The sequence below is a fragment of the Periplaneta americana genome, chromosome 11 (genome assembly GCF_040183065.1).
Source record: "Periplaneta americana isolate PAMFEO1 chromosome 11, P.americana_PAMFEO1_priV1, whole genome shotgun sequence".
Lineage (NCBI taxonomy): Eukaryota > Metazoa > Arthropoda > Insecta > Blattodea > Blattidae > Periplaneta > Periplaneta americana.
Window position 1 is genome coordinate 168,841,740 of NC_091127.1, and position 12,489 is coordinate 168,854,228.

The 12,489-nt window shown below is 35.1% G+C and overlaps 1 protein-coding gene across 2 annotated transcripts in view; it reads right to left on the minus strand.

Annotated features, from left to right (window-relative positions):
- mahj (LisH and WD40 domain-containing protein mahjong) overlaps nt 1–12,489 on the minus strand; it is a 122,414-nt gene that overhangs the window by 40,259 nt on the left and 69,666 nt on the right. For both annotated transcript variants that reach the window (XM_069840447.1, XM_069840446.1), the window contains 3 exons: nt 10,295–10,643; nt 2,807–2,960; nt 1,263–1,621 (listed from right to left, as the gene is read on the minus strand). In XM_069840447.1, the coding sequence (XP_069696548.1) occupies nt 1,263–1,621; nt 2,807–2,960; nt 10,295–10,643 (862 nt within the window). The remainder of the gene's footprint in view (nt 1–1,262; nt 1,622–2,806; nt 2,961–10,294; nt 10,644–12,489) is intronic.

Consider the following 12,489-nt stretch of genomic DNA (forward strand, 5'->3'; position numbering starts at 1 on the left):
TTTATTGACAACTTAAACAGTTTTATCGCAATTGGGTACAGCATTTAATTTAGAAAGGCGCTAAATTACTGTTCAAAGTCACCCCACTTTACGGTACGTTCGGGATGCCAAATGTCCTGTTTTTTTTTTTTTTTAATGGTGTCCCATTTCCCTAAATTATTGTTAAAATATTTATTTTTCTTTTATTTTATTATGAAAGCTAAATACATTAATTTTACAAACATAATTCAGAGTAAGTTTTGTGTTAGGTATATCTGGTACCAATGCATCATCAGCAAGAGTGTTTTCGTTGTTGAATTCAATTTGGTCTGACAAAAGGAATCAGTTTTCAGTTAAAACCATAATCACAAAATGTAATTTCAAAAAATATGTCTTGCATGGACTTCTATTGTTTCCTGAAGGAAAGGCCAACACTTCTAGAGCAAATTCACTCATCAAAGAAATATGACGCAGATTGAACGTTGATTTTCATGGAGAACGTTAAAATAGTTAAAAGGTAATATGAGGCAAAAATTTTATTATGAAACAAGTTCAGAATACAGTGGCATGAATACGACGTAAGGTCCAATTAACCTGAAGTACTTATAAACAGAAATGTTAACCTATTTAACCCAGACTAGTTGCATATAAAAAATTGTCAACAATGACTTAAGCCAAGTATCCACTCTATTGCGTACTTGCATAATTATTATAGACTAGTTATTGTAAACAGTGTAGTATTTATTATTTTAAAATAAATAATACTGGACCTTATTGCTCACTGAGATTATATAAACACAAGTTGTTTAGATAAAATGTTGATTCATGTCAACTTTAATAAGTGTCCCGTTTTTTTTTTATTTTGGAAATCTGGTCACCCTATTTTAGGATAAAGTACAGTATTTTGGAAATTAGAACATTCCAAATTAAGAAGTGTATGTTAATTCATAATTCTGTCACACACATCAACTTCTTTGCTGGAGAGTAAACTACAGATAAATTTCATCTTTATGTTAGTAATACATTTAAAATAGCCTTTCAATTAAATTTTAATTCCTGCTATATTCTTAAAAGCACTGGTACATATCGAGCAGATAAAACAATATTGCATTTTTTAACTATGCACGCAGTTATTAAGTTACTTAACATGTTCATTTCTCAAATTTGAAGTATAGCTGATTTTATGATACAGAATACTGAATTTTAAGTCAGATATAACAACCTTTCTATAGGAATTCGTTAATTATATATAAAATTAAAAAACAGAAATATAGGACACTAACCCTTTGAGGTGGTGGCGGTGTCAAATTGATTCGATAACTGAATGGTGGAAAATTTGAGCTAGGTCCTTGTTTGATTGGTGCTCCAGGTAGACCTGCTTCCCTGTTCAGTGTAGATGCTGTATCCAACATTCCACGAGACACCAAGTGCTGGTGAATCAGTTGCAATAACTGTTTATCATTAAACTGGATTCGAGTCTGTGCAACCACATTGGCTCGATGCATATTTGCTAACGAGATCTCCAATTCATTACCAGAAGGTTTAGTCTTCCCTGATACACGTTCCATCAGCTCTAATGCACTTTTCTGGAAACTGACGTGTTCCTGGCGTTTGTCCTGGAGAATTGGATCTCTCATCAGCACTGAAAGAAAAATACTCAGGTTTTAATGATATTCTACATGTTTTATTTTTCCTGCAAAAGTACAGGGACATCATTTTATTTTTACTTCAATTTTTATTGTACCTGAGTTTTTGAATGCACTTCACTCCCACCCCTTCTACTAACGAAGTTCAACCGTCCTCCACACAGATCCAAGACCACATATACAGTGATAGTAGCCTTATGGTCATAGTAAACAGTATGTTCCAAAAATATGTTCGCATTTTCCAGTGACGAAAGAGCTTTCAATAATGAATCATTTTCGCACAGGTACTGTCGTCCATTTGCCTACGTCGCATCCCGGTTTCCCCCACCTGCTTCTATTCGCCAGCTAGTGGCTGGGCTGTCTTAGATCTTTTCTGAAAACATTAATTTCTGTTAGGAATTGGACGTCTATGTAATATTATACAACTGTTTAAAATAACTTAAATAAAAGGGCCTCGTTAAGTAATTAACTGTCACGTGATTTCCTCCCTTTCTACAACCCTACGACGTAACCACTTGGATGAACAGTAGATAGCATGTCTGAGTAATTTTATCTTTTCGGATCAGGCAGAAGTGAAGATTGAATTTACAGTATGTAAGGTCTCTTTTATAGAGTAGGTACAGAATTATTTCAACATGAGTTACTAGTACAAAGGACGAAACTGGCAATTGGAATTAGGTACAATAGTCTATAGTGCGATAATATGCACATTAGAACTGAAGCCTGTATCGAAATGAACAGCCACCATTTTCAAAAATGTGTTTAAATATCCATATTGATTATTTTTCAATTTAACTTCATTCTCTATAGTGTACGCTAATGTGCTGTAGACAGTATAATATACACTGCATAATGAATATGTCCGCATGGATAGCTCAGTTCGTGTGTAAAAACACTTATTGTTAATACTGTACTGTATTTTGATTAAACAAAAACCTAATGAAAATTATCAAACTCAAAAGCGCGATATTTCCTAGTTTACGTAAATGGATGAACTACTTTTCTTCCCTCCTATACCTAGTAAAGTGATTTGTTTGTATTTTACGCCAGAATCATCGAACTCCAGTCGTTGAAGGGGGTAGCAAACAGCGTTGATCCAGAGGTATAGGCAAGTTAATATTAAAAATGTTGGTAAAAATAAAATGATGTCCCTGTATATTACATGAACTGAAATTACTTACTTTGTAGCTGACCATTTGTAAAAAGTGGTAACTTGCTGATTATCTGGCGTACTGTTTCACTACGTGCCAAACCTGCCAGAGCTCGACAAGCAAGTGCTCTAATAGAATCTGCATCTGTTATTGGAGTCTTCACCATCATGAGCTGAAGGAGTACCTGTAAAACAAAAAAAATAATTTCAAATGTTACAGAAGATCATATTTTAAATATTGAATATGCAGTTTAAAGCTGTATTATACGCAGGCGTGCCCATGTTAAGGAATTATCTTCCAACTGTATATAATATGATATAAATTATATTCAAAGATAAACCACACATGTTGGGCCAATTATACAGTGTTCATAGATTTGATAAGAAACATAAAAAATTATATATTACAGTTATATGAACACTAATAAATATAATATAATTATTAAAAAATTAGTAAAAGTCAGACATGTTTTGGAGATGCTTCTCCATCCTCGGTGACTTTACCATGACGGCTGGATCAGATGATCGAACCGCATTGTCACCTTTAAGCCAAGCAACAACGCAGTTCGATCACCTGAACCAGCCGTCATGGTAAAGTCACTGAGGATGGAGAAGCATCTCCGAAACATGTCTGACTTTTACTAACTTTTTAATAATTATATCATATTTATTAGTGTTCATATAACTGCAATATATAATTTTTTACGTTTCTTATGATATAAATTAATTTAATTGCTTAAGCTCCAAAACTTGAACTTGTATATATGTTCTCATATCGAAAACTGCGTTGTGTAATATTCATCTCTCATATTTGTACTATTGATACTTTGATCTTAAAATCCCATTAAATATTTTAATAGTGACAAGCTTTCAATATTAAAATGTGTACACACGTAGTAAACAAACAACGAACGAACAAAAGAACAAATGAATGCATTTGCTGACTGAAATCAGAATGTGTGGATGACTCAGCAAAGACAAACCAATCGTTCGGTTTGCCTTCAGTAGTGATCCGTTGCTTGTTGGTATGTCAAAGAAAGTTGATACTCGTTGTGGACGGGATTTCCAACTTGTTTGCAACTCACAGCAGAATGCAGTGATTAGTTTAATTTCACCAACAGGATGTCGAAATTGACGTGGACTGAAGAAGCTGTTATCAAACCTATTGGTGTAAGATATGGAGCACGAAATTTTACACAGTAATATTTCGAAGTCTGTTTCTGAAAAAAACTGTCCTGATTCAATTCGACGTAAATCACGAAGCAAGTCAATATCTCTGTATCGACTGTGACTTTCGTAGAGTGACGTCTGCCACCATCACTTTTGTTTTTTAATTTTCTTTTTGTTAAATTGCTATAACAACAATGGCTACACTTGCTATAATTATATCTTCGTCTGCCATTACTGCGGAAAATCAACAAACGCGAATGTTCTCTGATCATTTGCTGATGATTTGTACGTTCTCCAAACAGCAAACGAACAACGAAGTTTTGCTTCATCATTCGTTTGTTGTTTGTTTGCTACGTATATTGTCTTTGAAAACTACCACTGTTATTCAAATATTTAACCATATTTGACGAAGTAGCTTCCAAGATGGCATTAATAAATATTTTCACACTACCTTACATTATATTGCATGATGTATCATTGATACTTACGACGTATCTATTATACCTTTATTTTTAAGATATAAACCATATAAGGTATTTGATTCTGGTTGAAGAGAATATTTTGGTGATGAAAACATAAACCAGCAATTGGACTTCTGAAAATGATCAGGAAGTTTTGAGCTGCTGAGAAACACTTCAACACTAGGCCTTAGGCCAGAACCTTTTTTTAAATTTGTTATTTTAATGATGATGTATTAACTACTAGCAAGTTACTTAGTGTCAACCATACTTCTTTAAGAATAAAATCTGACAACTATGAACTTCACTAAAATCGAAAAACGTTACTTTTTGTGCATATATTATTCTTTGACAATTTGCAACAGATTAAAATCTGACAATTTTATAGTGAACTTTACTAAAATCGAAAAATATTTTAATTTTTGTGCATATATTATTCTTTGATAATTTGCAACAAAATAAAATCTGATAATTGTCAACTTCACTAAAATCAAAAAACGTTTTAATTTTCGTGCATATATTATTCTTTGACAATTTACAGCAGATTAAAATCTGACAATTTTATAGTGAACTTCACTAAAATCGAAAAATATTTCAATTTTTGTGCATATATTATTCTTTGACAATTTTCAGCAGATTAAAATCTGACAATTTTATAGTGAACTTCACTAAAATCGAAAAATATTTCAATTTTTGTGCATATATTATTCTTTGACAATTTACAGCAGAATAAAATCTGACAATTGTGAACTTCACTAAAATCGAGAAATATTTTATTTTTTGTGCACATATTATTGATAATTTTCAATAGAACAGAGCATAATTTTTGTACAAATATGGAACTTTATTTCGCCATTAACATTAAAATCTATTTCTTTATAGAAATTCATTCCTCAAAATAATCTCGTGCTATGCAAAAACATCTCCGAGCCATTCTAATGATAATACCTTCAGTTTTTATTTCATGCATTTAGCTACAGTCCCACATAATGGCCAAATGAAAATTTGACAATATAAATAATTTATTCTTCCAAAAGAACCAAGTAGATAATTAAATAAAAAGGATTATAGCCTTGGAATAATTAGATAGCTTATCTTGCTAAGTACAGATACTTGATGTTCAATTAATTTTAGAGTGATCCTACAAAGTAATGAATATTTTACATTAACCCCACCTCCATTCCAAAAGTAGAAGTATCCAGTTTCTTAATAGAATCATCACATACAACTTCATACCTTTCTTTGACTGTACTATTTCTTTACCTTGCAGTCACCTTTTCCCGTTACCTTTCACTTGCAATTAAAAAAAATCCTTCTTCCAGTATATCAGAGCCTTATAAATTTTATCTAGTTTTTAAATGGATTTATTTCATTTTTTTTTTTTTTTCATTGTTGGTAACTCTATAGTATCTATTAGATGCTTTACAGTTGTGCTAACAGATGGAGTTACTTGTCAACAATGTGACGCTGAAACGTGTGTTCAGGTTACTGCCCAGCGACAGTCCTGATGTATTTTTATATTTGTGATGATTGGTTAATTAATATTAACCCGGCACACTCACATTTACACAAATTTCCAGACTCTAGACACCTAGGGAATTCCTCTTCAAGAAAAATTCACCGAGAGCCGAGCCCGGGAATCAAACTCGAGACCTCCTGATCTGGAAGCCAGCATGCTGAAAATGGATTTAATGACCACTAAATAAAGCCTTCGGTTTCAGTAAAATCACCAAGTATCAAACTCCAATCACCAAATTTTAATGTAGTACAGTATATCTTTTAAATATGCATATTAAAATTTTGTGGACAGAGGAAGTGAAAAGAAATTTGGTTCAGTTGTATCCATAAAATTATCTTCTTCTTCATCTTTCCCTTTTGCCTCATGGCGTCGGATCTGCCTCGATCCAGCTCCTTCATTCCTCTCTATCCCTCGCCATTCTTCTCAGTTTCCCAAGTCCTTTCCCTCTTTTTCTTGCCATCATCTCAGTATTATCCATATACATCATCCTTGGTCTTCCCTTCCCTCTTCTCCCTTCCGTCATTGCCTCCATTACTTGTTTTGGTTTCCTTTCTTCTCTCATTCACACCATGTGTCCATACCACTTCAGTTGTTTTCTTCTTAACTTCTCTTCTACTGATTTTTGTTTTAATACCTCTCTAATTTCATACTCTGTCCCTCTCTGTTTTTCCTATCATTCTTCGGTAGCATTTCATTTCAATTGCTGTTATATTACTTATTCTCTCATTTGCCACTGGTCATCTTTCCCCTCTATACAGCAGGGTTGATTCTCTAACGGATTTGTATATCTGTAATTTCGTTTTAGGCAATATTTCTTTTTTCCCAAATATTAAGTTAATTAAATCAAATCAATCTTCTTAATGTATCCAGCTGTTTGCTGACAACATGAAGTCCACTATAGTCCACTGTAGTCTATTCAAATGTTGTTTTTCACGAGAAATGAGGGGTACTTTGATCGGTGTTCATTATAGATGCCTGTTGCTAGTAGCCAGAGTTGCGGTGTAGTCAATATATATTGCAGGGCTGTGTCTTCTGCAACTGGTACTGATGGTTTTAATTTACTTCTTTTGTGGTTTATGGATGGACAGTGTAGAAGAATGTGTTCCAGATCTTCATCATGATTATTACACCACAGACAAGTAGGATTATCAGAAATGTGAAATCGGTGTAGGTACAATTCAGTGACAATGTGACCTGTTCTGGCTCTTGTTAAAAATGTTTGAACATGTCTGGGCAAGGTTTTGTACATTTCCAGGTCATTTGGTTTCTTTTGTACAGACTGTAAAATTTTCCCTTTGTTAGAAGAGAGCCAATTGTTGACCCATAGGTTTGTAAAAGGGACTTTACTGAAGGAAAAGCTTGGATAGAGATATCACTTCAAGAGATCTTGGTTGCAAATATGTTGCCTGTTTTGCAATATTATCGACTTTCTTGTTTCCAGGTATACCACAATGACTAGGTATCCATTGAAATGTTATTTCCCTTTGGAGTTCTTTTAGTTTACTTAGTTGTTTCTGAATTGGAATAATTCTATGTGCATATAGGTTTGGTACATAGTATTTAATTATATTAAATATAGCCCCCTTGGAATCGGTAAGTATGCAAATAGATTTTTCAGAAATTTGAGTAACACACTGAAGAGCAGCATCAATAGCAGCAATTCAGTGTCAAGACTGGAGGGGGATGAACATGGTATGAAATAACTTTCTTGATATTTTGGAATATAATACCCTGCTCTTGATGTCCCATTATTAGGATTTAGAGATCCATCTGTATAAATTTGAAGGTGATTTTTATATGTACTGCAGAGTAGTTCCATGGAATCTAACTTAAGAATGTATGGAGGATCATTTTTGGAATAATTTCCTGGAATTTGTATGCTATGTTCTGGAATCACCCATTTCCATGGAGGAATTTCGTTCACAACTGGAGTTTTAGCAATGGATGTGTCTGTGATATAGATTGGTATTTCTTCTTGTTTTTATTTTATAGAAATTACACAGGATATCATCTGAAAGTTTGAAGAACATCTGAGATCTGGATGAGGCTTGCAATTTTAAATGTATTTTTAGATCATTAAGTTACTTAATTGATAGTAAATATTACATGCTTTCTTGGTTCGGTTAATGTTTCTTCTTCTATTTTTCCATTTTGGTGTCTAATAGTTACAAGATACCCATTTGTTTTCACCTGTTTTAGTTCTTCCCTTTCACAATTAATATGGATTGTACCTACTGTTTCTTCCGTTCTACCCATTTGCATTACTTTACTCTTTTTTAGTATTTACTATCATTCCCTTACTTCTTAATATTTCTGTCCATTCAACCACTGATTCTTGTAATTTTTGCTCTGTTTCTGCCACTAATAATATGTCCTCTGCATACACCAACACCTGGCTATATACTGGCCTCATATTCCAATAACAACTCTCAACTTTGCTGTCCTCCCTTTGCAATCCATAAAATTATATTCATTCTTAATATACACAAGTGTCTGTAAAGGCGGTCTCCACTATTAAACATTTAACAACAACATGTTAAATGTTAAATTGTTTACCGTTAACATCCCAACATATTGATTGAACATATTAATGCTAATTTCATTTAACACTTTGTCCACACTGTTAAACATGTTAAACTTGACTTTCCTTGTGTAGTCCAGCATAAATAGTCTATGAGATTTTAATATAGATAGTGTTTTATTTTCAAACCTTGGACAATGGACTCAGACGAAGATCTGACTTTTGTAATTGCCTCTATTGCTTGTTACAAGGCTTTGAAAAGGAAGAAAATGAGAATGTGGATGCGGCAATATCTTGGTAAAAGACACTATGCAGGATACATTCTAAACAAGCTTAAAGTTGAATACAGTATCGATTTGGATTCAAAAACTTGCTGAGAATGTCAGAACTCGATTTTAATATAGTGCTGCAAAAATACTTCCTGTTACATCAAAGAAATACACAATTTAAGAGCAGCCATTTCATCTCAATTAAAAAAATTACAGCGTGATTGATTATCATAGGACCTACGACATGATAGAAGTTAAAGGAGTGGGTAATATCGTATAATTATTCTTTCCGAAGTTTTACGAGCGTTAACATACATCACCAAATACGACTATTACTGATGTCACATAGCATTAAGGTTTAGCGTATGACAAGAGTGTGAAAACTCTCTATTGTATTCTCGAGAACAGTTAAATAATAATTACAATTCTCTAAAACAGTCGGCCTTCTTAGTTTTGTCTCTGTATTCTGTTGCAGACACATCCCACAAACAAGGCCTTTCCATCAGTGCATTAATTTTATTCTAATGTGTTTTCTTTCGTCCATTCCATTACTTTGAACAACTTACAGCCAACACCAAGGACCAATGATAGTATAAAAATGATCAAGACACGTGCCACAAAATCGAAACTTATAGTTGTTGCTATGGAAACTGCTTTCCATTTCTGCTGGAAAACACGCCAACATGTTAAAAGTGTTAAATTCAACATACTTAGTTAACATGTTAAGTCAAATGAGTCCATATACATGTTAAATTTAACATGTGACCAGCCTCATGGTCTAGTGGTCAGAGCTTCTGGCTATAGTTCATGAGGTCCCGGGTTCGATTCCTGGTTAGAGCACAGGAATTTTTCCTTAAAGGGGATTATTCCTGTGTGTTTTTTTTTCAGTAGGTTATTTTACGACGCTTTATCAACATCTTTGGTTATTTAGCGTCTGAATGAGATGAAGGTGATAATGCCGGTGAAATGAGTCCGGGGTCCAGCACCGAAAGTTACCCAGCATTTGCTCATATTGGGTTGAGGGAAAACCCCGGAAAAAACCTCAACCAGGTAACTTTCCCCGACCGGGAATCGAACCCAGGCCACCTGGTTTCGCGGCAGACACGCTGACCGTTACTCCACAGGTGTGGACATTCCTGTGTTCGTCCATGGTCTGGAATTTAGGTTAAGTTTAGATTTAAGACCTCTCCTGGTACTACATTATCATAATCATCCTATCACATCATCGGGGTAATGTAACTCTGCCTTCCAGGCGCCCCAACCTCAGAAGTGGGTTACAATTAAGCCACGGCCAGGAGAGAAGACTAGAAATGTCGAAAAGACAACCTGGTGGCATTGGATTAAAAAATATTTAACATGTTGTTGTTAAATGTTTATAGTGGAGACGCGCCTTAAGTAGGTAAAAAAATTATCTCGACTTGTACACCCATATATCATTCAGCATTAAATGTTTTAATAAAGCTGATGTACACAAACCGAATATGCCGAACAAAATGTATATATGACAAGCATTACATCTTAGTCAACTATATAACTATTTCAAAAAACAGGCACCTCAACATAACTTAAGTATGGGACATACCATGATGCCATTATTGGATCTAACACTCTCCCACATCTTGCCAATAAGTTCCTCGCTGCTACGGAAATTGTTAGTCTTCTTCTTTGCTGAACCAGCAACAGAGAAGCGACCTACACTGCCTCCTAGCCTATGGATGGGTGCACACACACAGTTGATGATGACAGCCAGTGCGGCTCTTTGCACATCTGCATCGGCCACAATCTCACCCTCTGCTGCGCCCAGGATTATGTTCATTCCCACTGCCATGGCTTCGTCTGGAAGATCCACGCGTTCACAGAGCAGCAGCTGCACTCGTGGCATCACGCTACAGATTGCCAGCACGTCCAGTGCACTGCGCACTGTCTCAGCACTGCAACACGGGTCACAATGTTGTGATAATTAAACATTTTCACATTTCTATGTGCTCTCAAGCACAAACTACCAAAATATTACTCTCACTCTATGCAGTCTCAGTAAGCAAACTTGGTGATAAGGTGTATAGTGGCATACGAAATGTCATACCATTTAATTATCAACAGTAATCTCACTAGAGGTTTTGATTTATCTAGAGAAAATCAAAACTCGAGTGGGATTTAATTGACTATTACACGATTAGAAGTAACGAAGTACTCCAATACAATAAAATATTAATTGGCTTACGAAAATACAACTGTCTTCAAATGTATTATTGTACCATCTCAACATTACGCTAGATGGCAGTAGTGTTTTATGATTATGTTTTCTTGTTACCGGTATCAGTTGTGCCAACTATGGAATCATCATTGAACTCTGTGGTCGGATACTAGTCAAGAAGGCTTTGTTGATTCAGTTTCATTTTTATTAAAATGCAACATTCCACTTCAATCTTCCGGATCCCAGTAATCAACGTCACTTGACAGATGATTTTCAATAAATCTTAGTATTAAACAATCTCTGATACGTGACTATCCATAATATCATGTAGCAGAAGCTATAACAAACATAACCTAAATAATATTGTGACAGCGACGTGAGAATCGGACTCACGACCAGCGTCCCGCAAGAAAGCAGATCGCACAGGCTCCACGGAACATTGAGTGACGTCGCGCGGTGGAGAGAAGAGAGAGGGTGTATTACGTCAACGCAACGAGTCTGCGCGCAGCTGCTACTTAACGCAGTGAATGTGGAACGACCTTCTCGATTATTCCAGGAGTCTGTCGATGTAGAGATATCGAGATAATTCTCTACACAACTGTAGAAGGTTCTCGCAACTATGATTTTGCTATAAAAGAGCAGGCGCCAGCGAACTAGAGTTTCAGAGTTTTCAGTTATTCAGTCAGTGAGAAAGCCAGAGCAAGCAAGCCAGCCGGAGTTCGACTCGAGTGTGCGTCCGCATCTGCGTCAGCATCCGAAGGCCTGAGTTCGAGTGCAGTGGACCGCAGTTGGAGGGACCTGAGTTCGAGTGCAGTGGACCGCAGTTGGAGGGACCCGAGTTCGAGTACAGTGAACTGTCTCTGAAGGTCTGTGGTTCGAGATACTGTGAACTCGAGTGACTGAGATAGAAGAACTGTGAACTGAGAACTGATAGTTCTGATTTGTAAATAGTGCTTTGTAAATATTAGTTAAGATTAACAGTTAATTGTTGTTCGTACTAGTCCAAGTAAATTGTCATTGTCGTCGGTGGAGTGCTATAACGAATACTGTGTGAGTGAAGATCCAATTGTTGACGAGAGCGTTTAAGGCGAATTGTAGAAAGGAATTATTGTTGTTACTAATTAAATTCACAATATAAACAAGTGTTAGAAAAGTTTTAATTAGGGATGATGAAATAAACAAGAAACGTTTTAATTAACAGTGATGAAATAAAAAATAAACATGAATAATTTTTAAAGAAACAATTATTGAAAGTACAATTTTCAAATTTGAATGTTTTAGTGGTTGGTGGTTCAGTTGATGTTATATTGGACGTGTGCATAAAAGAACTGAACTCGTTGATGTACATGGTGTATTCCTCAACTTATTCAGGATTTCAGAATGGTGCTCTTCATATATGTCCAGTGATCTTTATTAATTCTTGTTCTTGAATGCCAATGCGAATCATATTTAAAAGTGCTGTGCATCAACTGGAGTGGTTTGTAATTTTCTGTTTTTTGACGTCCAGACCAGTGCAGTTTGAAATGTTGACAAACAAAGAAACAAATGCTAGGGTAGTGATAAAAATAAACAAATGCTAGGAA